Source organism: Osmerus mordax, chromosome 5, assembly GCF_038355195.1.
Source record: "Osmerus mordax isolate fOsmMor3 chromosome 5, fOsmMor3.pri, whole genome shotgun sequence".
Classification (NCBI taxonomy): Eukaryota; Metazoa; Chordata; class Actinopteri; order Osmeriformes; family Osmeridae; genus Osmerus; species Osmerus mordax.
This window is the reverse complement of record NC_090054.1, coordinates 19,878,421-19,903,370: the sequence shown is the minus strand read 5'-3', so window position 1 is coordinate 19,903,370 and position 24,950 is coordinate 19,878,421. Positions and strand designations below refer to the sequence as shown.

Below are 24,950 nucleotides of genomic sequence, written 5' to 3'. Positions count from 1 at the left end.
CACACACACACACACATACAGAGACACACACATACAGAGACACACACACACATACAGAGAGACAGACACCCCACCCACACACAGACATACAGAGACCACACACATACAGACACACACACACACACATACAGAGACACACCACATACAGAGACACACACACACATACAGAGACACACACACACACAGACATACAGAGAAATACAGAAACACATGTACAGTACTCACACACACAGACACACTCAAGAAACCACACACACATATGCTGTATACACCCACACACACACAGAAACACGTATAGTACACACATGGAACCTATATACATGTGTTAGCTGTTACTCAGGCCACATCAACATGTGTTCACCAAATTGTTTTTCCTGCCATGTTGATAGTTTTATGGTTGTCCAATATGACCAAATCGTGTTTATATCATCTATATGAACCTGATTACTCATTGAGGTGGCAATCAGTGATATGCTTTCCTCTTGTACAGCAGCCAAAGTGCTTAACATTTCCGTTCCTGTTAAACAATGAATCTTTCTCCATCCACAAAACCCCATCCGACAGACACACCTTCTTACAGTAGACACAGGAGAGACACACACAAACACTCATACACATGCACACGCACACATAATCATTGACTGGTTCTTACTCACACACACACCTCAGTCCCAGATGAAGAGGCCTGTCTGAAAAGGAGAGCATGATGAATACTGTCTCTTCTATTACCAGTGGCACAACTACTCTAAAACCAGAAATGTCATTTACAGACACAGCACACTGAAATATCGCCGACTGCAATTGCACCTCCTACCGCGTCTGTGGTATTTGCAGGATAGAAATGATACTTCTCGCTTTGAAGTCTACTTCTGGAAAGTCACGGTTGAAACCAAAGTGACCAGAGCAGTGACTGTAAAAGTGGTCAAAGGTCAAATCACGTAACAAAGAGTGTGTGTGTGTGTGTGTGTTTGAGAGTGTGTGTGTGATGAGTGTGTGTGTGTGTGTGTGTGTGTGTGTGTGTGTGTGTGTGTTAAACTTGAGTGCCTCTGTGCACTTAACTCTTGCCAGCTGTGTTGGTGTAGGTTTCCTGACATCATTTTGTTGGAGTTCAAGTAAAATGAACTCCTGACTTGTGTGAGCATATCCCACCGAAGCCATTAGCCTCGGGCCCTATCACAGCAGGAAGCACGTTAGCAACCAGGTTTGCACCTGGGCCCAGAGCTCGTGAAGAAGTAGTTAATGTAATAGGTTTTAAACAACACCTAACTACCAGTGCTGTAAGGCTAAACAGAGCCTTGGTTTCGATTGTAAAAAATAGTCTGGATTTTTTTCTCTCTGTACCTCCATCCCCCATCTCAACAAAATGCTATGATGCCTCAACAGCATTGTCCTGTAGAATACTGGCCGTGTAGTCAGTATGTCCCTGCCTTCTGCTATAGATGTGTGTAAGTGTCTGAAATCCTCCCTCCTTCTACCAGATCTGTCTGTGTCCCCATGTGGCTGCATGCCAATATTATGTTCGTTCAAGTTATCTTGCTTTCTACTCAAATCTGATGGTCTACATATTTCCACCTTATCTACAGCGCAAGGCTGCAGAAACACTGTTTAGTTTATTTGGGGGATATCGGAACGTGGAAAATAAGTATTTTGATAAGACCTCAGTGAAAGGTTGCAATTTCGATGTGTTTTTGACTTTATGTATAGAATATATATATTATACGGTCCTAGGCAGTGGTCAATTTGTATTTTTTTTTATCGACTCTATAAATGTCGCCTTCCTCTAGTTAGGAGCGTGGGCCTCTTGAATGAGAGGTTCTGTTTCTGGTTGTGGCTGGGGCTGTGGTACGAGTTCAAGGGCACTATAATGTAGGACCTGCCTTCCGAATGGCAGACTTGGCTGGTAAGTGATAGCTTGGTCAGTAGTCACACATCACTGGCCCTGACATTCACTGTTTGATTTAAAGCCATTCACGCTTGCTCTTTCCGTCAAACAGCGTCTGTCAGCGAACCTGTGCATTCTCAGAGTGTGACTGGACTGGGCGTGCGAGGAGAGAGTGTGGCGCTACAGTCTTGAGGACAGTTAGATTGTTGTTACTGCTCCGCTGGATTGTTCCCACGCACTAGAAAGAACAGGACTGCTTCGTCTAGTGTGTGTGTGTGGTTGTGTGTGTGTTCCACGTGCTGTCATCCAATTTTCTGAGCGGGGCCTTTTTTTAACGTCGCCGATCACCGTCGTTATGGTCACACAGTCAGGACGGCGGTCAGTCGTCAATGACGACAGACATACAGTCCTGAGCGTGTCCGCGTGTGTTTGTCTCACTTCCTGTCTCCATCTGTTTCTACGGTTACCTCTCCAGGGGGGTGAAGGTTAGGTCAACTAGAGGGGGGTCGAGTGTTTTGGTGGTGGTGGAGGTGACAGAGGATGGTGGGGGCAGGGAGAAGGGGACTGATGGTGTGTCTGTGACCTGGTACTATTCCTGTGCTATACCCTCATGGGGTTGGTGTGTATGAGTGTGTGTGTGTGTGTATGTGTTTTTCAGAGGGGGGATGGGTTAGGTGGGAAGGAGAAGGAGGGGGGAGATTTGAAAGGTTACCCATACTGACTATCTTTGTCGTGTTCTATTTTTAACTACACCTCAAGGATCCTGTTTGCAGGTTTGAAAACAAATTCAGAAACACATTCTATATGACGACAAAATAGAACCAAACCGTTCCATGTGTTGTGTACACAGAGCGTTGAAATTGTAGCTATAGGGTGGTCTTTTGGAAAGACGGATGGCGAACTGCAGACATTACTCTTTTTGCTAAAATAAACATAAACACTCAAATCGTACCGAAAGTTTGTTCTGAATGGGAACATACTGTACAGTGTGATCTACTGTAGCGTGATCATGTTTCACAGCTTAGAAGATCCCAAACAAGACAAGCTGTATGTAGGTGCATAGTTTGCATACATTTTCTTTGTCTGTGTGTATGTAAGTCTTGCTGGCCAGTGTCAGTTACCTTACAGCCTCCAAACAGACTATTTTTAAACCGTGGGTAAACAAAATGGATACATGCATCCATGTGGAGAGACAGGTCTCTCAAGATGGTGCTGTTGTCAGGGCCACAGGCTGCAGTCTGGGCACACAGACCCACCAACGTGAGGTGGTGACGCCGCGCAGGCTAGGACTGATGCCATGAAGAAACGGAAACTGTGGATGGATAAATATATCTTTCCTCTGTCTGTTAATGCCCTGGAGCCCTGCTCTCTTTCTCTCTCTCTCTCTCTCTCTCTCTCTCTCTCTCTCTCTCTCTCTCTCTCTCTCTCTCTCTCTCTCTCTCTCTCTCTCTCTCTCTCTCTCTCTCTCTCTCTCTCTCTCTCTCTCTCTCTCTCTCTCTCTCTCTCTCTCTCCCATATCCCTCTCTCTCTCTCTCTCTCTCTCTCTCTCTCTCTCTCTCTCTCTCTCTCTCTCTCCATATCCCTCTCTCTCTCTCTCTCTCTCTCTCTCTCTCCATATCCCTCTCTCTCTCTCTCTCTCTCTCTCTCTCTCTCCATATCCCTCTCTCTCCATATCCCTCTCTCTCTCTCTCTCTCTCTCTCTCTTCCTCTCTCCCTATCCCTCTCTCTTTCTCTCTCTCTCTCTCTCTCTCTCTCTCTTTCTGTCCTCTAATGGTGAGATTATAGTGATGATTTAGTGAGTTCAGTTAAGGAATGTGTTATTTTAAAGTGATTCATTACTTTCTGACCACTCATAAAATACACAGTACACTGACTGATGCCAGGTAATATGGGCTCACGGTAATGTGGTTTAAGAAAAACTGCTCGAAATATCAACAGAATGCATCTTGGCCTACAGCATACCATTTTAGATCCATTTCATGATGACCGCCGTATGAGTCATGTGTTATGTTGTAATACGTCCTCCTCTATGGTTCTCCCTTCCAGACCAAGCTTCCTGTGCTGCTACTGGGCCGTTCTGCGGACCTGAGGCCAGGGGAGTTTGTGGTGGCGATAGGAAGCCCTTTCTCCCTGCAGAACACTGTTACCACGGGGATCGTCAGCACCACCCAGAGGGGGGGCAAAGAGCTGGGATTACGCAACTCAGACATGGACTACATCCAAACAGACGCCATCATCAACGTGAGTGTGTCACCGCTGGAGACACACACGCTCAACACACACACATGCACACGCAAGCACTCACGCATACCCAAGCACAGACTCACACACACACACACATGCACACACCCACACATGCACAAACAGGCACTCATACAGACACCCACTCAAGAATGCATTTAGTTCTTGTCACATTCTTAAAGACACCTACAGTGTTCCTCTGAGCAGAAATGCTATAATGGCTTTTTGTTTTTGCAGTATGGAAACTCTGGGGGACCTCTGGTGAATCTGGTGAGACTAATTTACCTTTCTACAAGATACCAATAAGCCAGTGTTTGCTTGGGAATCCAGTCCAAAGTAACTGTGTAGTGGTTATGGTATCCTACAAAGACAGTTTGCATCAAAGTAACGTTTTGTTTGATGGTCGACGCTGTAGGATGGCGAGGTGATTGGCATCAACACACTGAAAGTGACAGCTGGTATCTCCTTCGCCATCCCCTCCGACAAGATACGCCAGTTCCTGGCCGAATCCTACGACCGACAGTCACGTGGTAAGACATTGTTCCTATGGTTACTGAGGTGTTAGAAATACAAGCTCCACCAAGCATGTTTTTATTGATGATTCCAAGTAATGATTGATATGGACCGGGCCACACGACCATGAAGATACCTCAGTACACATACACACATCCAAACCAACTGACAGATTCTAAAGGTGAAAAATAAAATGTGTCATATGTTTTTTTCATTAGGAATGACGTCGACTAAAAAGAAGTACATTGGTGTGCGGATGATGTCTCTCACGCCAGCGTCAGTTGAATCTTAAGAATTACATGTTTTCGTATTAAAGTCTGAAAATAAAATCTCTAATCATTCACAATTTATGAATACCTTTAGCGATGTGACGATGTTGTTTCTCCCTGTCCCGGTTCTCCAGGTTGAGCAAGGAGCTGAAGGGTCGACATCGAGATTTCCCTGACATCACCTCCGGGGCCTATGTTATGGAGGTTATCTCTAAAACACCAGCTGCAGTGTACGTAATAAACTCCACCACTGTCTACAATGAATGTCCTTGGTTTGGAATTCTACTCTGTGTATGAGGACAAGCTGTGATCAGCTCTTTCAATGCTCAGAGATATTGTCTTTGGCTCTGTCGACTGTACACATGTTTCACATTTCCAGAAGGCCCTCTACACCCAATGTTCCTCATACAAACTCATGAACACTGACAGGTACACACACTTTCTATCTCCCTCTCTCACACACACACACACACACACACATACACACACACACAAAAGTGCTCACACACACATAATATGCACAGACACATCACAACCTTACACAACTTTAAATAACCTCTTAACAAGCCTCCCCCCAGACATTTCTATACGAGCCCCCCACCCACATCCTCCACACGCCGTATTCCCAGCAGCAGCCACACTTCTAACAGAGGGGGTTTGGGAAGACGCTGAGGTCGGCGATTCTCTTCAAGCCTCAAGTGGTGAGCTTTTGTCTGTGGTTTGGCAAAGCTCCCTCGCCCAGCCTTCTGCCCACCTAGCCCCCTTTGCGCCTCTGTTAGACCCAGCGAGCCACATGGTGATGTGGGTGTTAGTGATGTCTGGCTGTAAAAACCTCCAGTTGGAGAACACGAATGGAATGTGGAAGTGAAGGGATTGTTGGTTGAGGTGGGTCTCTGTTCACATGTGCCTGCGATTTAGGAGCAGTCGCGATGGAGCTTTGATGTCGTTGCTGGTAACCTTTTGCTGCCTAAGCCAACATTCCAAACATTCCATATGCTGTTGAAATATGATATTCATATTAATATGCAAATTTTATGAATTTTCATATTAAATCATACACCTTAACTGTTGACACCATATTGAAGAACAGAACTAGGGGATTTTTATGATGTGAATAAATATATGATTACTTAAGGCAAATCATATTTTATCAAGGTGATTTCAGGCAGCCATTTTTTACAAAAACTTCTCCATCCACCATACCTCATCAGACAACTTCATTTTTAACCACTTTAATTACAAGATGGAGGAAAACTTTGAGCAGGTGGAATATCCACACATCTGTGGGCAATGTGGAACAGAAGACAGATTAGAAATATCATATTTTGATTAAAAGTTATGACCATTCTAGTGACTACATGAAACACGTGGAAACATGGGGGAAACCTACATTTCTCTGCCCCAAAAGTAGCTAGCGCTATGGCTGGATACTCCTCTCGATAACTAAAAAACGTTGGAGTTTCTTCCACAATCGACCGAATTGGCCAAACAAGGCATGTACATTTAGCTTACAGTGTATATAATCTAGCTAGTTAATGTTGTTTTTCTAAGTTTTTTAGAAATCTGCTCAAATCGAGGCTAAACAGTGCTACTAACGTCATTACTGCCTGTCCTGCCGGACACGGCAGAACGCGAGTTTTTTTCTGGAAAAAACTCGCATCACTCCCACAAACAAATTCTTCGTATGTAAAAAGTTTAGACTTTTAATTGACAATATTGACAACACATATTAATAAACTTGTCTTTACTCAGAATATCGTCTCAGATTTCAATTCGAAGCTGTAAATCTAACACTGTAGGCAATCTCCCATGGTCTCCGCTCTGGCTCCGCCTCGAAAAACAATGGCTGCCGTTGCAGACGATACATTTATTTCCCCCTCCCAGTAACCCCTTAACCAATGATATGTACTTTGAGCTTAACTTGTCATGAGTATCTGGCAGTTTTCAGAAATAAAATCGGTGATTGGACGGCAAAGATATTAAGGCGGGTCTTATGGGTCTTTTTTGACCCATATTTGAATGGGCCGGCTAGATAGGGTAAACTACCTCGGTCTTGGTCAAATTTAGACTTAACTAGTTTTTTATTTTGAGTGCCTTTGCAATTTTGGTATGTCTGTCACAATTGTTGTTTATCCACAGATGGCTTAGATAGGGGGTTATTTAGTCTGTTTTGAAACTTCAACATGCTGAGCCCAACCCTGCTTCTCCCTTCCCCTCAGTGGTGGCTTGAAGGAGCACGATGTCATAATCTCCATCAACGGCCAGCGGATCGCCTCGGCAACTGACGTCAGCGCTGCCATCAAGAAGGACACCTTACTCCGAGCTGTGGTGCGCCGCGGCAACGAGGACGCCATCCTCACCATCGTTCCCATGGAGATTGACCCTTGACCCCGCCCCTGCACGTTGAGCTGGAGCTCATATTTATCACCAATAGACCTTATATGGGTGCGGGGCTAGTACCACACCCGCTGGAACTAATAGACTGTGACAGCAGACGTCCAGCCAGGTTCAGACTCTTAACTCTAAGCCTTGAAGGGAACAATTGACGCTCTTAGTAGAGTTGTAGTTCCTCACCCTTGTGTATTATACGTTCCTTCTTGTATGCCTTGATTGATGCAGCTACTGTTTACGGTTAACAGAAGGCAGTTTATAAGTTGTGACCCTTTGACTGGTTTTGATGGTTTTGTTTCTAAGACTGACTTATTGTTCAGGTAGGCCCATCGTGGACGTGTTAAACACACTTAACGAGCCATGGGAACATCAGATTTGTGTAATTATTGTTTTCTAATTTCCTTTTTTTAAGTACTGTAGCTTTATGTTTTCTTTGTTTGGACGTACTGAAATTAAAGGGTTTTTATCTATTTGTTGGTGGTTTGTGGTTTTTGGGCGGTGAGTGTGGATGTGGTGCTGTCTTGCTCACCATTGCTCACTCACTCTCTCTGCCTCTCTCTCTCTCCCTCACACACACACACACACACACACACAAACTGACATGGACTGCTCCCAGCTGGACATCGCAATTTTACGTTAGCGTGTGTGGTGTAAAGCTAAGCCATCACACACACATATGCACAGACAAGGGGAACATAAAATGGACTCGGTCTGTTTCTGATTTGGTTTTTATGGCTTTCAGGGGTTGAAGCTGGCCTGTTGTGCTGCTGGCCCAGGGCGCTCAGCGCTGACCTCACAGTGAGGAGAGCGCTCCAAACACGTGAACCAGGACATGGTTGGTTTCCACAGATGAGTGTGCTGTCATGCCCCTCTCTCACCTCTGTCCAGCTCTGTTTATAACACTGCAGCCAGCCCAGAACCAGAGGAAAAAATACTGCTTCATAGCCAGTGGACGGACGTGTCACTCAAAAAGGACTGGTGTACATCAAAAGCAAGGAAGGTAGTTTATGCTAGGACATGATCACACATGGCCCTACTCACATGACTGTTATGGAGGTCACATGACTTATGGAAGTCACATGACTGTTATGGAGGTCACATGACTGTTATGGAGGCCAGGTCCTGAACATTCAATCACACTACATTTACATTTAGTCATTTAGCAGACACTCTTATCCACAGCGACTTACAGTAAGTACAGGGACATTCCCCCCGAGACAAGTAGGGTGAAGTGCCTTGCCCAAGGACACAACGTCATTTTGCATGGCCGGGAATTGAACCAGCAACCTTCTGAGTAACAGCCCGATTCCCTAACAGCTCAGCCATCTGACTCCCACACTAAGACACCTGTGGAATATCGAAAGAGGAACACTAGATAATCAAACAGAAAAACTAACTGGCATATTTTTTAGAAGAATTAACATCAATAAAAAACATTTTTCTTTTAGGGAACACTCCGGTTCTGTGCTGCCATCTCGTGGCCCTTTCCCACCCCACAGTCTCCCCAGTACGAATGTTATCAAATTATTAACATATCCTAAAATATTATTTGGGCTCTCTATCTGGGACACAGAGCATGTCACATGTTCAGCCCTCATCTCACTTTGCCAAAACATCATTGTAATTGCCTTCCTAATTGACCCATGGACAAAATAACATCACGCACATGCGAGTCTGTGTGTAGTGTTGACTTCAGCTGTGAGGACAGGGTGGGTCTCAGAGTGAGGTCAGCTGGTGTGAAGCCAGAATGCCAGGATCTGTGCCCAAACCATCAGTAATACAGGACTGGATAGCATGAGCTCATATCTCTAAGCCATGTCACTGCTGGTGTTGCGTTGGAGTGCCAAGCTGTGTCAATAAGTGCAATTGCAGAGTAAGAATGCATGGACTGGCCTTGCTCCTTGGTTGCTTCGTAGTAGACTAGCTTACGTTTGTTATGCGTGATAGCCAGGAAATTAAAAAAGGTTCCCAATGACAAATAGTATTGATTATGCCACCATGTCACTGATTTGCTTCCATAGTCTGCTCTGCTTTACTCTGTTTAATGGTTCTCTGTTCTCCCCTCTCCTCCTCTCTACTCTCTTCTCCTTTGACTGTGTGTCGTCATGGTCGAGACATTTAACTCTTGACAGTAAACACTTATAGGTGTTTCTGTTGATTGTGGGTAATACACCCACACTACACTGGGGGCAGGATAATTTCTGCAATCCCATTTGTGGACTGTAGCGCCCTCTTTCTTTTTGAGCTCTGTTGCAAAATGGTTATCAGCCCGTTTAAAAGGTCCTGTCCAATGAGGAACACTGATACTGGCACAACGGCTTGATCGTTGGCTCGCTACTAAACATTCTCTGCGGTGATTGGGTGTTTTCTCCTCGCCGACATGTGACGCCGAGGTTCTTGGCAGCGAAGGAAGAGGGAGGGGACATTTTTAATGGCAGACACAGGCTGGACAATATGTATAAAGTCTGAAATATGAATTAATTTCAGTCATTCATATCGTTATATTTGAAGCTAATATAATAGGTTTCATTTGCACGTGACAATTGGCACAGTTTTCTTCTGTTACAGAGTTGAATTTAATTTCGTTCTGCGGAGTTACGCGCTTGTTTTGTGCGGTTGGCTAACTACTAGCAAGCTAGCTACTGTAGGCTAGTGCTAGTTATAGCCTGGCTATATCTAAAGACGAGGCCCGGCCGGCTGCAGAATAAGTGGTGAGTTTTAGGTTTAGCTGATACAATCGATATATCTGTCTTTCCCTGTTACTAAACAAATTATAAGGTATATGCTTGTTTGCTTGATTGCTAGCTAGCTACATGTAAACCTGTTTAACTCTCCGACTAATCCACGGTCGGGACGATGACATTCCCAAGAAAGTCAATGTTTACAGTTAACAACGTAAAAAGGTTCCAGTGGCGGTCATGTTCCACTTTCCAGTCCATGAATACAGTATTTAACTAAAACATTAGTTATTGGGGTACATATAACATTAACTAGATGGTATAACACAATATATAGAGGAATTGCTTGCTACACACTCTTGTGTTTCGTTCCAGATGGCAGAAAATAGTCGCATCAGGCCTAGCTAAAGCTGTCAAACCCAGTCTGAATTGTCAGTTACTAGCCAACCACACTTCAGAAAATGTGTTGTAGATTATTTACTAGATATCAAACAGTAACATCTTGGTGTTGTGATATAAGCTAATGTCTACTCTAACAAGGTTACGTCTTTAAACCAACTATCCGAGAACGTGACCAACCAGTGTCATTGCTAGCTAACTGCAACCATTCAGAGATTATCTTTAGGCTGTTGTTGCTATTTTAAAGATATTGTGTTTACTCTGAGTCATCCTCCTCGGTGTTATATCTCATTGTGTGTGCTTTTCAAAAATCCCTACAGAGAATATGTAACATCCCTCAATCAGCATGACATCTAGATTTGGTAAAACATACAGCCGCAAAGGAGGGGAGGCCAACTCCAAATTTGACGAGGTCTTCTCCAACAAGAAGGCCACCCTGAGCACCAAATGGGGCGAGACGACCTACAAGGCCCAGCTGGGCTCCAAAAGGCCGGCCCTGAAGTCGGAGGTTGTGGAGTTACCCAAGAGACCCAGGGTCGAAGACGACGACAGTTCCGAGGACCCGTTTGGCTTCGACAGCGACGAGGAGTCCAAGCCTGTCACCTCCCATGGCGGCCCGCAGACTAAAACGGAGGTGGCGGAGGCACCGAAGGCAGTGCCAGGCCAGGGGAGCAGCGGGGGAAACACAGCCTCGGCACACGGCAGTAGGGACTCAAACGCCACGTCTACATGTAAGTAACTCCAGTTCAGAATTATTTTACATTTAGTTATTCAGCAGACGCTCTTATCCAGAGCGACTTACGGTAAGTACAGGGACATTCTCCCCGAGGCAAGTAGGGTGAAGTGCCTTGCCCAAGGACACAACGTAATTCGCACGTCTGGGAATCGAACCGGCAACCTTCTGATTACTATCCCGATTCCCTAACTGCTCAGCCACCTGACTCCGTATTATGCCTTGCTAGATGTGTTTACAGCCCTCATACTAGCGTTGAAGGTGTCGTGGACAACCCGTTTGCTTTGATATGGATTGAACGTCTACGCATTATTGTGATGAGGATTGTATATGCATGCTTTTGCAGGATCATGCCTGTTTTTATGTTTGAGACTTGAAGGCTTGCCAAATGAACTGACCCGCTATTTCAAGTTTCACTAAGGCCCTCTGTGAAGTTGATATCCACCCATATCCTGTCTCAGCTAACATTAGTCTGTTTTATTTATAGTCAAGCCAACAACAGGTGAAGGTGTTGCAAAGAACAGCCAATCCTGGTACAGGAACACCCAAGACGGTAACCAGAGGCCGCCCATTGCTCAGTCCACCCTGTCAAAGACCGTCTCCATGGAGATGTCAGAGGACTGGGACTCAGCGGGGAGACAGATTCCCTCCTCCTCTCCGAGCATGGACCCAAGCGCCCCGGGGCCCAGCGTGGACGCGCAGGACAGGCTGTCCTCTGAGAGAGGGATGGGTGCGGACCAGACGCCCCCAGCAGAGCCGGTGGAGACCATCGCCCCCTCCCCGTTCCTCCTCCGACCCTCCAACTGCAAGAAGTACCAGCGGCCAAACCGCTCCAACAAGGCGCCCGACACTGAGGCCAGCGAAGGCCAGCCGCCGGGCAGCGGGTCGACCACACTGAAGCCCAACAGCATGTCCTCGGCCGGTGGTAGCACCAGCGCCGTGGGTAACGCCAGCGCGGTGGCGGCGGCCAAGCCGGCCGGGAGGGGCAGGGGACGGGTACGGGACTTCACGGTGCTCCACCCCTCCTGTCTGTCTGTGTGCAACGTCACCATCCAGGACTCCATGGAGCGCAGCATGGACGAGCTGTCCACCACCGCGCCCCCCGCTGACCTGGGCGAGGCCGGGCAGATGAAGAAGAAGACGGATGCTCCGCCTCCCAAGCCCACACGGTAAACAGACTCTGACTCACTTTACCGGCTCGGCGGGTAGAGCACGTAGCGCAGAGGCTGAGGCCTCACTGCTGGGACCTGAGTTTGATTCTAGCCCGGGGTGATTTTCTTCCCCTGCTTCCTGTCTGTAACTGTCTCTATAAGATAAACAAAGCAGAAAATCCCCCCCTCCCTTTAAAATAATAAAGAAATTAAAAACTTTACATTACAGTTTCATTTTATAGTTTGAATGTTTAAACCATTAGTGACACTTTATGTGAATTTCCATCTCATCAGGTTAACAGACTTAACAGCAGTCTGATTATGATAAACAATGCTCCTATCTAATCTGGCAGGTTCCGGCCCACCCAGAGCAAAACCAAAAAGGAGACCAAGCTGGAGTTCTTTGGCTTCGAGGACAAGGAGGGCCAGGAGGGCGAGGAGGGGGTCGACTCCGGCACCGGCGGCAGCAGCAGCTACAAGATCAAGTACTTCGGCTTTGACGACCTCAGCGAGAGCGACAGCGATGAGGACGAGGAGAGCTCACAGGCCGCTGAGAAGCGGAAGGCCAAGAAGGCGGCGGCGGCTGCAGCGGCGGCGGCCACGTCTGCCAGCGTCAACAGCCCCCCGCTCAGCGACTCCCAGGACAGCCAGAGCAGCAGCAACGCAGGTGAGGCAAACACTACAGGCTCAAGTTACACCTCATTTCCTGTCACGGGGGCGGGACATGTTTGTCTAACCCGGATGCTCCGTCTGAAAGACTGTGAGGACACGTGGATATGGTTTAGGAGAGACTGTGGTCTGTGTTCCCACTCACTCTGCCTCCCTCCCTGTCAGATGTTCTGGAGTTCAGTGATGACTCGAGCCCAGGGGGGTCGGAGGGTCAGAAAGGTTGCCCAGGGAAACAGGGGGACAAGTCCAAGGACTTGGGCAGGAAGATCTTCAGCGGACCCAAGAAGGTCGGAAAGGTAAAAGAGGTCATGTTCATACCTGATCTCAGGGATGCCTGAGATCAGCTAAACTTTGTCAGCTTTTGTGAATTAAATTTAATCCATTCTGTGGTACGGTTCCTTTGAGGTTCTTCCATAATGTTCCTAAAGCTGTTAACTGTTGAATGTAATTGTAGCAAATTCGATAATGGGGATCCTAATAAATAACTGATCACTAACGGTGTGTTGCCTGACCCTGGTCCCTGCAGTCTCCTGCTAAAGCTGTGTATAACGCTCGCCACTGGAACCAGCCTGAGAGCGAAGAGATGCCCCCCCCGCCTGCGCTCTCCCGCGCCCACACCGCTCCGGTCAGAACCGCTAAGCAGCACCACCGCTTCAACACTCAATAGAAAACCCATGTTTATTGTTATGTATGATGATGATAATCATCATATTTATTATATTGTTATTTATATCTTTGGTTTGGGTTACTGTCAGCTTGCTTGTGGTTTGACCCTGTGCTGATGTGTGTGTGTGTTCAGGCCAGTCTGTCAAGCAGCAGTAAAGACCCAAACACCAAGAGCCACAAAGATGATGGCTTGTTCAAGGCTCCTCCCCCCCCACCCAAGGTCATCAAGTCTGTGACCATCCCCACCCAACCCTACCAGGACATCGTCACAGCACTCAAATGCAGGAAGGAACACAAGGAGGTGAGCTAGGCCTTCTGGGAAATGTCTTTCCCAGCTACGATAGGAAAAATCCCCTCACGTGTGTCCCTAACGGGCCCCTGTGGAGGTTGCTGAGCCGTGTTGTGTCCCTGCAGCTCTACACGGTGGTGCAGCATGTCAAGCACTTCAATGACGTGGTGGAGTTTGGAGAGAACCAGGAGTTCACCGACGACTTTGAGTACCTGGAGACGGGCTTGAAGAGCAGCCAGCCTCTGAACACACGATGCCTTAGGTACCAGCCCTGCTCATGCTGCTTCACATGCTGTGTGACCAGGGGAATGTGCACCCCGCTCAGTACCAGCTCTGCTCATTCTGCCTCGTATATTCATGTCTATATATCATTCTATATGACCAGGAGAATGTGCACCTCGCTCAGTACCAGCTCTGCTCATTCTGCCTCGTATATTCATGTCTATATATCATTCTATATGACCAAGAGAATGTGCACAACTCAGCAAGCAGACACCTGCTTGTTAAAGCTCTCATTCCAACATCAGGGGCATATTAATATGGAGTTGGTGCTCATTTTGTTTACAACAGTATAGCGTTCCACATATCCTCCTCCTTGTCAAGTAATAAAATATTCTCCTGTTTGAAGGCAAAAGTGCTTCAATCACTCTCTTCTTTCCCCATCCCTCTTTCCTTTCTCCTTTTTTCTCTCTCTCCTCCTCTCCTCCCCCTCTCTGTCCTTCTGTCCCTGCAGTATAATCAGCCTGGCTACCAGGTGTGCCATGCCCAGCTTCCGGATGCATCTGCGGGCCAGAGGGAAGGTGGCTCAGGTCTTCAAGATGCTCAGCGACTCCCCTCAGCACCCTGTAAGAGCCTCTCCTCTCCCCCGGCTTCTGGGCAGAGCAGGGCCAGCCTGAGTGCCAGGCTCAGAGGGCAGCTCTCTCTCTGCTCTCTCTCTGCTCTCTCTCTGGACGCTGGGTTCAGGAAGCACGTGCTACATGGTTAAAGATCGTGGCCACTGTTGTATTTCTACACCAGTTACTTAGAGCTACGTTTGATCTGTCTTAAAGCCGTTACTTACCTTCTCTTTCTCTTCTCCTCTCTTTCCTTTCTTCCTCTCCTCTATTCTCTCCTCCCCTCCTCTTCTCTCTGACCCAGAACCTGGCCCTGTGCACGGCCTCCCTCATGTACATCCTGAGCCGGGACCGTCTGAACATGGACCTGGACCGAGCCAGCCTGGAGCTGATGCTGCGTCTGCTGGAGCAGGAGCAGGAGCAGGACCTGGCGGCCCATCAGGACCAGCTCACCCCCAAGGAGGTGGCCAAGGTCAAGGAGAAGATCCGCAAGCTGTGCGAGACGGTCCACAACAAGCACCTGGACCTGGAGAACATCACTGTGAGGGGGGGGGGAGAGGGGGGGGTGGGGTGCTCACAATGTTTGATTGATTTGACTGGATTTGAAATTCGGGAAGTGAGAAAAATGTCAAGCTGATTTGTGTTGTTGTGTTTTGCCGTGAGCAGTCGGGTCACCTGGCCATGGAGACCTTGTTGTCACTGACGTCCAAACGAGCTGGAGACTGGTTCAAAGAGGAGCTGCGTCTGCTGGGAGGCCTGGACCACATCGTAGACAAAGGTGTGCGTGCGTGTGTGCGCATGTGTGTGTGCCTGCATATGCCCTATACTCCGGGCCCACGTTTCATTCAGGTTCATTTGTTAGCTTGTAGTCATTGACCTTCACTTCGTCTGTCACAGTTCATTACCTGTGTGTGTGTGTCGTCCACAGTGAAGGAATGTGTGCAGAACCTGAGCCAGGAGGAAGATAAGGAGAATCTGGTGGCGTCCTTATGGGGCGCTGAGAGGTGCCTGAGAGTCCTGGAGAGTGTGAGTACCAAACGTTACTTCAGAGGGGAACGGTGGGAAATTTCTTCTTGGCATTTTTTGATGGGGAAAAACAGACAGTTTAAGGCAAAAAGGTTTTCCCTTAATGTCCTGAATCTCTTTTCTTCTTCTCCATCTTTCGTCCTCCCCTCTGTCTCTCCATGTGTCATGTGTGTGTGTGTCCCAGGTGACGGTGCAGAACCTAGAGAACCAGAGCTACCTGATCGCCTACAAGGACTCCCAGCTCATCATCTCCTCTACCAGGTGAGACGGAGCAGGAATCCCTCTCCATCACGCTCCCCGGCAAGCTTGAGAAGGTGTCAGTCATCAGAGGAGATGCACAAGGCTTTCATCTGAACCAAGGGCCAGCTGCCTCCCAGCGAAGGCCTTCATCTTGCTGCTTCTCATGTCGACCCTCAGAGCCTGCCAAAGTCACGATGGAGTTATTGTTGTCTAAATCTCTCCCTCTCTGTCCTTTTGTTTCTCTTCACCTTTGCATCTACTCTTTTTCTCTCTTCCCCTCTGCCTCCACCTCCCTCTCTGCCTCCACCTCCCTCTCCTCCTCCGCCCCCCCAGAGGCCTGCAGTACTGCGAGGAGATGATCCAGCGCTACAGCCGGGAGGTGAACGTGTCTCTGAGCTCTTCAGGCACGGCTCTGCCTCACTGCAGCTTCAGCAACGTGGGCAAGGCTGTGGAGGACTGCATGAGGGCCGTGATCGGAGTGCTGCTCAACCTCACCCACGACAACGGTACGCTGACTGACTGACTGTGAGGGTGTGGTTGTGACAGAGAGGTGGAGGGATGGGGCTGTGGTGGAGGTGGAGGGATGGGGCTGTGGTGGAGGTGGAGGGATGGGCCTGTGGTGGAGGTGGAGGGATGGGGCTGTGGTGGAGGTGGAGGGATGGGGCTGTGGTGGAGGTGGAGGGATGGGGCTGTGATGGAGGTGGAGGGATGGGGCTGTGATGGAGGGATGGGGCTGTGATGGAGGGATGGGGCTGTGATGGAGGGATGGGGCTGTGATGGAGGGATGGGGCTGTGATGGAGGGATGGGGCTGTGATGGAGGTGGAGGGATGGGGCTGTGATGGAGGTGGAGGGATGGGGCTGTGATGGAGGTGGAGGGATGGGGCTGTGATGGAGGGATGGGGCTGTGATGGAGGGATGGGGCTGTGATGGAGGGATGGGGCTGTAGTGGAGGGATGGGGCTGTGATGGAGGTGGAGGGATGGGGCTGTGGTGGAGGTGGAGGGATGGGGCTGTGATGGAGGTGGAGGGATGGGGCTGTGATGGAGGTGGAGGGATGGGGCTGTGATGGAGGTGGAGGGATGGGGCTGTGATGGAGGGATGGGGCTCTGATGGAGGTGGAGGGATGGGGCTGTGATGGAGGTGGAGGGATGGGGCTGTGGTGGAGGTGGAGGGATGGGGCTGAGGTGGAGGTGGAGTGACGGGGCTGTGTGTGTTTCAGAGTGGGGCAGCACCAAGACAGGAGAACAGGACCAGCTCATTCCAACAGCCCTCAACTGCGTCCTCAGAGTCCCCCGCTACCTGCCGCAAGAGCAGCGCTTTGACATCCGAGTCCTGGTGAGAGCTGTGTGTGTGTGTGTGTGGGGGGGGGGGGAGATGAAGAAGCATCCCTTGGCTTTTTATTTGCTTTTGCTTTTTCCCTCTTCTCATCTCTCTCCCTCCCCTCCTCTTCCTGGGCGCTGCAGGGCCTGGGGCTGCTGATTAACCTGGTGGAGTACAGCGCCAGGAACCGCCACTGTCTGGTGGACATGGACTTCACAGCCCCCAGCTTCCCTGAGGACAGCCTGCCCCAGGCACAGGAAGAAAGAGAGCAGGCCCCGGCCTCGCAGGCCCCGGCCTCGCAGGCCCCGGCCTCGCAGCCCCCGGCCTCGCAGCCTGGTGCAGCCCCCAGCGAGCCCACTGCCCCGGGGCCTGAGGAGCAGGTCAAGCCCCCTGGCTCTGGAGCTTTGGCAGCTCTCGTGCAGGTGAGGCTGTTCTGTGTAGATTACACTTTTGGCATTTCTTAGTCTGTTGTATAAAAATAGTGGCAGCACAAACAAACTAACAAGGAAAACAATTATGTGAGTTTTGATGTTAATTTGTTTTATTTGGAGTGTCTCTTATTTTATCCAGCACCAAATGCAAATGAGCATTCTTGAACAACTGAAATCTCCTCTTATGTACATCACCAGCCGCCTGTATCAAATCTGACAGTTCTGATCTGTCTTCCTCAAGTTCCTTTTAATGTTCACGGTTTCAAGTTCACATCATTTCGTTTCCTCTCCCTGTGACCCTTGACCCTGACTGTGCGTGTGGTTTCCCGTCCACAGTTCTTCCTGGAGCGCGAGCGAGCAGCCATACAGGCCGAGGCGCAGACTGATGACCTCATCAGCGAGGCGCCCAAGCCGCAGCACGACCAGAGCGGCCAATGGCAGGAGACCTCGGGGGAGATCCAGTGGGTCGCCGCGGAGAACAACGACAGCGAGAACGACAAGGAGAAGGAGAAGAAAGAGGAGGAGGAGGAGGAGCTGGACCTCAACAAAGGTAAAGTGCCAGAGATCTTCTGCCTCTCTTTCACCTCGTGTCAGTCTGGCTCTGTTGTTCTAGTTTAAAGAGCTGATCTAATGTGATCCAGGGGTTTGGTCAGTTGTGAAGGCAGAGTTGTTGATGGTTTCTGTGTGTGTGGTGCAGCTCTGCAGCATGCTGGGAAACACATGGAGGACAGCATCGTGGCCTCCTACACTGCCCTGCTGCTGGGCTGTCTCTGTCAGGGCAGTCAGGTAAACACACACACACCAGCACACCAGCACACACCAGCACACACACACCAGCACGCACACACACACACCAGCACGCACACACACACACCAGCACGCACACACACACACCAGCACGCACACACACACACCAGCACGCACACACACACACCAGCACGCACACACACACACCAGCACACACACACACACCAGCACACCAGCACACACACACCAGCACACACACACACACCAGCGCACACACGCACACCAGCACACGCACACCAGCACACGCACACCAGCACACGCACACCAGCACACACACACACATACACACACACCAGCACACACACCAGCGCGCGCACACACACACACACACGTGAACCCAGGACCTGTGTATTGATGTGTGTGTGTGTGTGTGTGTGTGTGTGTGTGGTTTTCCTCAGGTCAACGTGACCACTGTGAGGGAGACTCTGCCCAAGGGAGACTTCTCCATCATGACTGAGATGCTGAAGAAGTTCCTGAACTTTATGAACCTCACGGTTAGTTTGGTACAGCACCACTGTATCTCATCACAACTGCACACGCTGCTGTCCTCTACACAGGGATCTCACACACACACACACTGCTGTCCTCTCTAAAGGTTGCCAGTTCGATTCCGGCCGTGCCAAAATGACGTGTCCTTGGGCAAGGCACTTCACCCTACTTGCCTCGGGGGGAATGTAAGTCGCTCTGGATAAGAGCGTCTGCTAAATGACTACATGTAAATGTGTTAACTTGGTGTTGTTGTCTCCCCCCCACAGTGTGCCATGGGCAGCACAGGGCAGAAGTCCATTTCCCGGGTCATAGACTACCTCGAGCACTGCTAACCAGACGGGCCTCACGTCCCCTCGCTGCCGGCGACAAGACCTCTGCAGCACCGCCTGGAGCCACCAGGGGGCGCCTGGGCCCAAGCTCTCTCTCCACTGCAACCTGCTGACGTCCTTTCTCTCTCTCTCTCTCTCTCTCTCTCTGAGGGAATAAAACCATCAGCGCCTCTCCGAACCAAAGTCGCGCTGGTCAACATACTTTGGGCATTTGGAAATCCTAAAACACGGGAAGGTTGAAGGATCTCCCTCAGGTCCTTGGGAGGTCCTGCTGGTCTGGTGGAGAGGAGGAGGAGGAGAAACAGCTAGACTGTTCAGCCTGCTGACCTGTCATGTATAACAAAGCTTTTGAACTGAATCATTTGAACATTTCCTTCCCTGTGTGTGAGGAGCGTGTTTGACGCAGCCTACAGCGAAATCGTTAGCATTAGCATGGCTGTCGTTTTCATGGACGGTGTGTAGGACGCCAGCGTGAGCCAGCGTGGGATGGGATTCATCACATCAGGCAGTTTTTCACTTCTGCCCTCCAATCACATTTGAGGAGGGAACAGGAAGTCAAGGTTCTGGCTCCGTCTGTGCCCTTCATCTGTGGACGGTCTTGTGGCTCGACCTGCCTGGTTCACATCTGCCTGCTTTTCAAATCATGTGGATCGTTTTGCTTTTCCTCAAAGGCACGTTCTTAATGCTGCATTCTCAAACAAATCAGCAGGTCTGGGTGAAAACCTCTCGCTCCTCTTCTCAGATGATGGCTCTAGTGACGGCTGTTAGGAATGTGTTCAAAGCCTCTAGCCTTCCCAGACCTCCACCGCTCTTCTGGAAACCTAATAATCCCATTTTCCTTGATCTCATGGTCTACATGTAATAATGCATTCACAATATTGGTAGGGTTGATCTATTTTTGAATTAGTTTTGTGTTTTTATTCTTTTGTTTGGTAGTTCCAATTGCGGGTTCATGTATTTATTTGACAGTTTCGGAAGTGTAAAGCTATTTGGACTGAGACAATGTGACACGCTCCCCCTGTATGAAGACCCTCAATGTGGATCTTGTTTAGGCATGACTTGTTGCTTGAAGTGGTTAGAATCCCCTGTCGCTGTAGAAAGGGGTGACTGTATATTGAAGTGATTTGAAACCCTTGTGTAACTGGTTGAGGTTTGTCATCAAACTGGCTAAATGTTCTAGCCTGAGAAGCAGATGAATCTTGGTTGATGTGCCCTGGCAGAATGGACTGGTCACCCTGCCATTCAAACAGATTTCTTTCCAGCATGATAAGTGCCGGGCCAATCATAATCATGTATCTGATATGGGGGCGGGTTTCATACAACGACTGTACAGAAGTGCACTGTGAGGCATTTTTGAAAACGACCAACAAACAACATTCTGTTGCTCTGATTGGATAGAATTGGATACATTCAACCAATCGCGTCCAGAGGCCTTTTGGTTTGCGCCCATTGATAACACCCCTTGGAAATCGAAAATGACCCGAGAGGTTCCATACTTGCGCGTATTTGCTAATTGGTTTGGCGATGCCAGGCTATAAATCTTTGTAGAAAATATGAAAAACATTTATTTGTTTTGTTAATTGAATCTTAAGTCTCTGTTTTGGTAAGTGGGCATTTGATGCAAATGCATTTGGATGATGCAACCGATAGCTGTAGGACTAACCACTTTTAGAAGTTCTGTCTGCGATTTAAGTTTGTCTCTGTTGAACACAAACATAAGCTTTCATTAATCACAGTGGTCAATCTGAGCTAGAACGTGAAGTCAAGTCCTAATGAGATACTATTTGAATGACAGCCATACTTAAAGCAAATTATTTTCATTTCATCTATTTTTTATGCTGCAGTGAATGTTCCTGTTGAGAATAATTGGTTTGCAAAAAGCTTGTCCTGAATGGAATTTTAGAATGTAAATACAACTGTACATAGTGGTTAATGGACGTTAGAATGCTAGACTACTTTTATGAAGCTGATATTTTAATTTTATACAATATTTCTGAGTTGTGTCATTTGAAGTAAAACAAAAAGGTATAAAAAGACAACAGCAGGAAAAAAGTTTGTACCTGTTTCCAGGACATTGTCTTTGCTTAACATGTAAATAATTGTAACTCAAATAAAAAGTTGCTACTTTCAGTACAATCCTGTGTTTGTGTGTGTGTTGCATGAGCTGAATATATTTAGTTTCGTATTACCATACAGAGGTTTTTGTCCATTTAATCTGTTCTAGAGGAAACTAAGTTTCTCAGTAAAATACAACATTGTTTTTCCTGTTTTGCTATTCATACTAAGAACATCAAGATGAGAATATCTGTGGCAGTTTATGCAATGTTCCCTCTCCATATTGTCAAAGCCCCAGGAGCCTTCTATAAATCATCTTTTAATATTCTACCCTCATCCCTCAGCCTGCTTCCTGCTCATTGGCACGCCCAGCTCATCGCCTGGCAAAGTGTGCGTCAGGTTCTCAACAGAGACGCGGCTCTGTGTTCTCCCAGAGACGACATACTGAAGTGGCATCAGTCTCGTGTTGACAGACAGGTGTTTAATGGAAACAAAGGATGCCTTAAGGTGCTGCAACCTAACACTCATAAACCTACAGAATCCTAGAGAGAGCCTTGGGGGTAGGGGGAGAGAGGATCTGGCAACCCAGATCCTCCATGGCAGAGGCAGAGGCAGAGACGCAAGATAAACATGCTGCATCAAAGGGGGGGAACAGATCAGTGGAATGGAAGCAGGGTTAGGTCTGTTGGGTTTATACAGAGAGACGCATTATACAGGCACGACGGGTTTATACTATCAGGAAAGAAAGATGTCAGTCAATATCACTGGGTGTGGATGCTCTCTTGGTTGATGTGTGTGTGTGTGTGTGTGGGGGGGGGGGGTTCTCAAATGAATCGAATCCTGTTCATTCCCCTTCAGAGTACCTGTTGAGACATGGGGGAAGAGAGAGAGAAGAGAGCAAAGGAATGAAATGGCCTCTTTTCCCACCTGTCAGTCAGCTGGGTTCTGTGGTGTGCCTCAGCCTGAGGGGGGGGGGGGGGGGGGGCTCCTGTGCCTTCTGTCCACTTCACTCACCCTAACTGGGGTTGGGATTCTACATTTTACCATGTACATCTGCCCAATCCTGCTTGTTCCTCTCCGCTCTACTCTCCCTCCTCCTACGCTGGCTGTCAATCTGGCTGTCCATCTGTCAGTCTGCCTCTCTATCTGTCTCTCTGCCTTCCTGTCTGTCTGTTGACCTGTCTGTCTGTTTCTCTGCCTGTCTCTCTGCCTTCCTGTCTGCCTGCCTCTCTGCCTGCCTGCCTGCCTGCCTGCCTGCCTGTCTCTCTGCCTGCCTGCCTGCCTGCCTGCCTGCCTGCCTGCCTGCCTGCCAGTCTGTCTGTCTGTCTGTCTGTCTCTGCCTGCCTGCCTGGCTGTCTGGCTCTGTCTGCCTACGCTTATCACTCGTCTTCATTATTCTGAGCCCGGCAATCTTTTTGTGCATTGTTTGTGCAGGGTTTGGGGCTGCATATCGCCATTCCCTTCAACCACCGGAGGAGGTGATAAACACACTGTTGAGACACTTTATACTTCAATGTGCCCTGGGAGGTGCAATAAAGCCCCTCGTAACACAGTGCCATGTTACAGTGGTCATAAGGCCCATGGATGCCTCCCATGTACACATCCATACACCCACCCTGGGATGAGCTGCCTGCCAACTAAGGCTGTCATAACAACAACACCACCCCCTTCGCCAAATCAAGATGACACACTGGCACCCACCCTGCACACACACACACACACACACACACACACACTCACACATACACTAGCACCCATCCTGCACACACACAAACAAACTAACAGGCACCCACTCTGCACACACACACACACACACATGCGGACACACTAAAAGGCACCCACCATGCGCACACACACACATCCCCTCCCCTGCTCTCTTTTGGCCTACTGAATGAAAAAGGACTTTCCTCTGTGGAAGAAAATACAAATCTGGAGGCTGAGGCTGGCTTAGATGTCTACCTAGCCCTCTGCTCCCCGCCTGGCCGGTGGACGTGAAGACCATCCATTACAGTGCAGGTCACGTACGATCAGGGATACAGATGGGCTAGTGAGTCTTTTTGCTGTGTCAGTCAATGATTTAAGGTACGAGATTAAACAGGAGCCCTCTGTGTGTGTGTGTGTGTGTGTGTGTGTGTGTGTGTAGGGTGGGTGCCTGTTATTGTGTGTGTAGGGCGGGTGTGGGGGGGGTGAGAGGCTTGAGAGTACACAAGCCGTGTGTTTTGTATCTGTGGGCTGGAGCCCTCAGGCTCTGACAGAGCAGAGGTGTGGTGTTCCACATCTCTACACCACAGAGCAGAGGTGTGGTGTTCCACATCTCTACACCACAGAGCAGAGGTGTGGTGTTCCACATCTCTACACCACAGAGCAGAGGTGTGGTGTTCCACATCTCTAGACTGAAGGTTTGAACTTCACCCCTTCTTACCTTGTGTGTGTGTGTGTGTGTGTGTGTGTGTGTGTGTGTGTGTGTGTGTGTGTGTGTGTGTGTGTGTGTGTGTGTGTGTGTGTGTGTGTGTGTGTGTGTGTGTGTGTGTGTGTGCGTCTGTGTGTCTATATACATGCAGGGTGGGGACAGTGTGTGATCAATGATGTGAAGGTTTTTAAATGATTTGGAAAATTATGGTACTTTTACTTAACTGAATGCAACTGAGTATCAACGCACAATCACAGTGACTGCTTTGGGGATCGGCCTTTTTTACCACACAAACAGTACATAGGCAGCACCTACACTCTTCGTCTTTGTCTCTTTGTCTATGCACTATTCAGTGCATAGACAAAAATATTGATATTCAGTCTGTTACAATCCCAGAAGTTTTACACATTGTATTGTGTGCAGCTGACCCTGAAGTCAATCTATTCAGACAGAGGTTAAGTATGTGGGCTGCCTCTTGATTCTGGAGGGAAGGACTGCCTCTGTTCAGGGGTTAAGGGTGGAAGGTGTTGCAACCGAAATAAGCTTCACATCGAATTCCTTAGCTTCGTTGTAAATAAAAAAATGTCTGTCTGTTGAATTATTAAGATGGAGAGAAATATTCACGTCAACAATTTAACAGTACCTCTCTCTCTCTCTCTCTCTCTCTCTCTCTGTCTCTCTCAGTGGTTCTGCTTATCTGTGTCTTTTATCTCACCTCCATGTTTTTCTCAGTCTTAACCAGGCATCTCCCTAGCCCCAACCCTAACCATCACCCTATCCCTAACCCCTTGGGTAAATCTCGTGTTTTGCTATTTCATCTGATGTACTCCGACTACTAAAACACATAGTTTCTATTCATTCTGTGTTGCACAAAAATAAATCGGACAATCGTGCTCCGGGACACGATTCAATAGACATGTTTCTTTCGTGTCTATGAGCATGAAGAGCATGATTCCAGATCGCTTGATCTACAGTCATACCTCTGAGCTATACCCATCTCCATTGATCTGATTGGCTGACATCAGAGGTGCTTTTTTGCCAAGTTACTGGTGGAAACACCAGCGGCTCTAGAGGCTTCGGGAGCAGTCGCTAACATCCAGCACGCCAGAGGAGCAGACACGCCGAGCTC

General features: G+C 48.5%; 3 protein-coding genes across 3 annotated transcripts in view; all 3 read left to right on the top strand.

Moving 5' to 3' along the window:
• Nucleotides 1-2,074, top strand: part of LOC136942763 (pleckstrin homology domain-containing family A member 1-like) — an 11,663-nt gene extending 9,589 nt beyond the window's left edge. Inside the window, exon 11 of the mRNA XM_067235735.1 lies at nt 2,024-2,074. Coding sequence (XP_067091836.1) covers nt 2,024-2,074 — 51 coding nt within the window. The remainder of the gene's footprint in view (nt 1-2,023) is intronic.
• A 1,854-nt stretch (nt 2,075-3,928) lies between these two features.
• Nucleotides 3,929-7,766, top strand: htra1a (HtrA serine peptidase 1a; the record flags this gene model as incomplete). Its single annotated transcript, XM_067236472.1, is given in 6 exon segments — nt 3,929-4,123; nt 4,361-4,393; nt 4,539-4,653; nt 4,855-4,912; nt 5,040-5,135; nt 7,125-7,766. Coding segments are annotated over 6 exon segments (666 nt in total), but the record flags the coding sequence as incomplete, so codon positions are not given.
• A 1,976-nt stretch (nt 7,767-9,742) lies between these two features.
• wapla (WAPL cohesin release factor a) lies at nt 9,743-21,484 on the top strand. Its single transcript, XM_067236410.1, has 20 exons — nt 9,743-10,007; nt 10,694-11,104; nt 11,594-12,275; nt 12,611-12,924; nt 13,092-13,222; nt 13,453-13,551; nt 13,726-13,893; nt 14,007-14,143; nt 14,615-14,726; nt 15,019-15,255; nt 15,381-15,492; nt 15,643-15,740; nt 15,925-16,001; nt 16,314-16,486; nt 17,200-17,315; nt 17,444-17,722; nt 18,068-18,281; nt 18,429-18,517; nt 18,937-19,032; nt 19,294-21,484. The coding sequence occupies exons 2-20, from the start codon at nt 10,720-10,722 to the stop codon at nt 19,357-19,359; spliced, it is 3,585 nt and encodes a 1,194-aa protein (XP_067092511.1). The 5' UTR covers nt 9,743-10,007; nt 10,694-10,719; the 3' UTR covers nt 19,360-21,484.
• The last annotated feature ends 3,466 nt before the right edge of the window (nt 21,485-24,950 follow it).

Bases quoted from the DNA above. Each gene is read 5' to 3' on its own strand.
- wapla (XM_067236410.1), top strand. From the start codon at position 10,720: ATGACATCTAGATTTGGTAAAACATACAGCCGCAAAGGAGGGGAGGCC. The intron at 16,487-17,199 runs GTACGCTGACTG...TGTGTGTTTCAG, and splicing joins CAACCTCACCCACGACAACG to AGTGGGGCAGCACCAAGACA. The intron at 18,282-18,428 runs GTAAAGTGCCAG...TGTGTGGTGCAG, and splicing joins GGAGCTGGACCTCAACAAAG to CTCTGCAGCATGCTGGGAAA.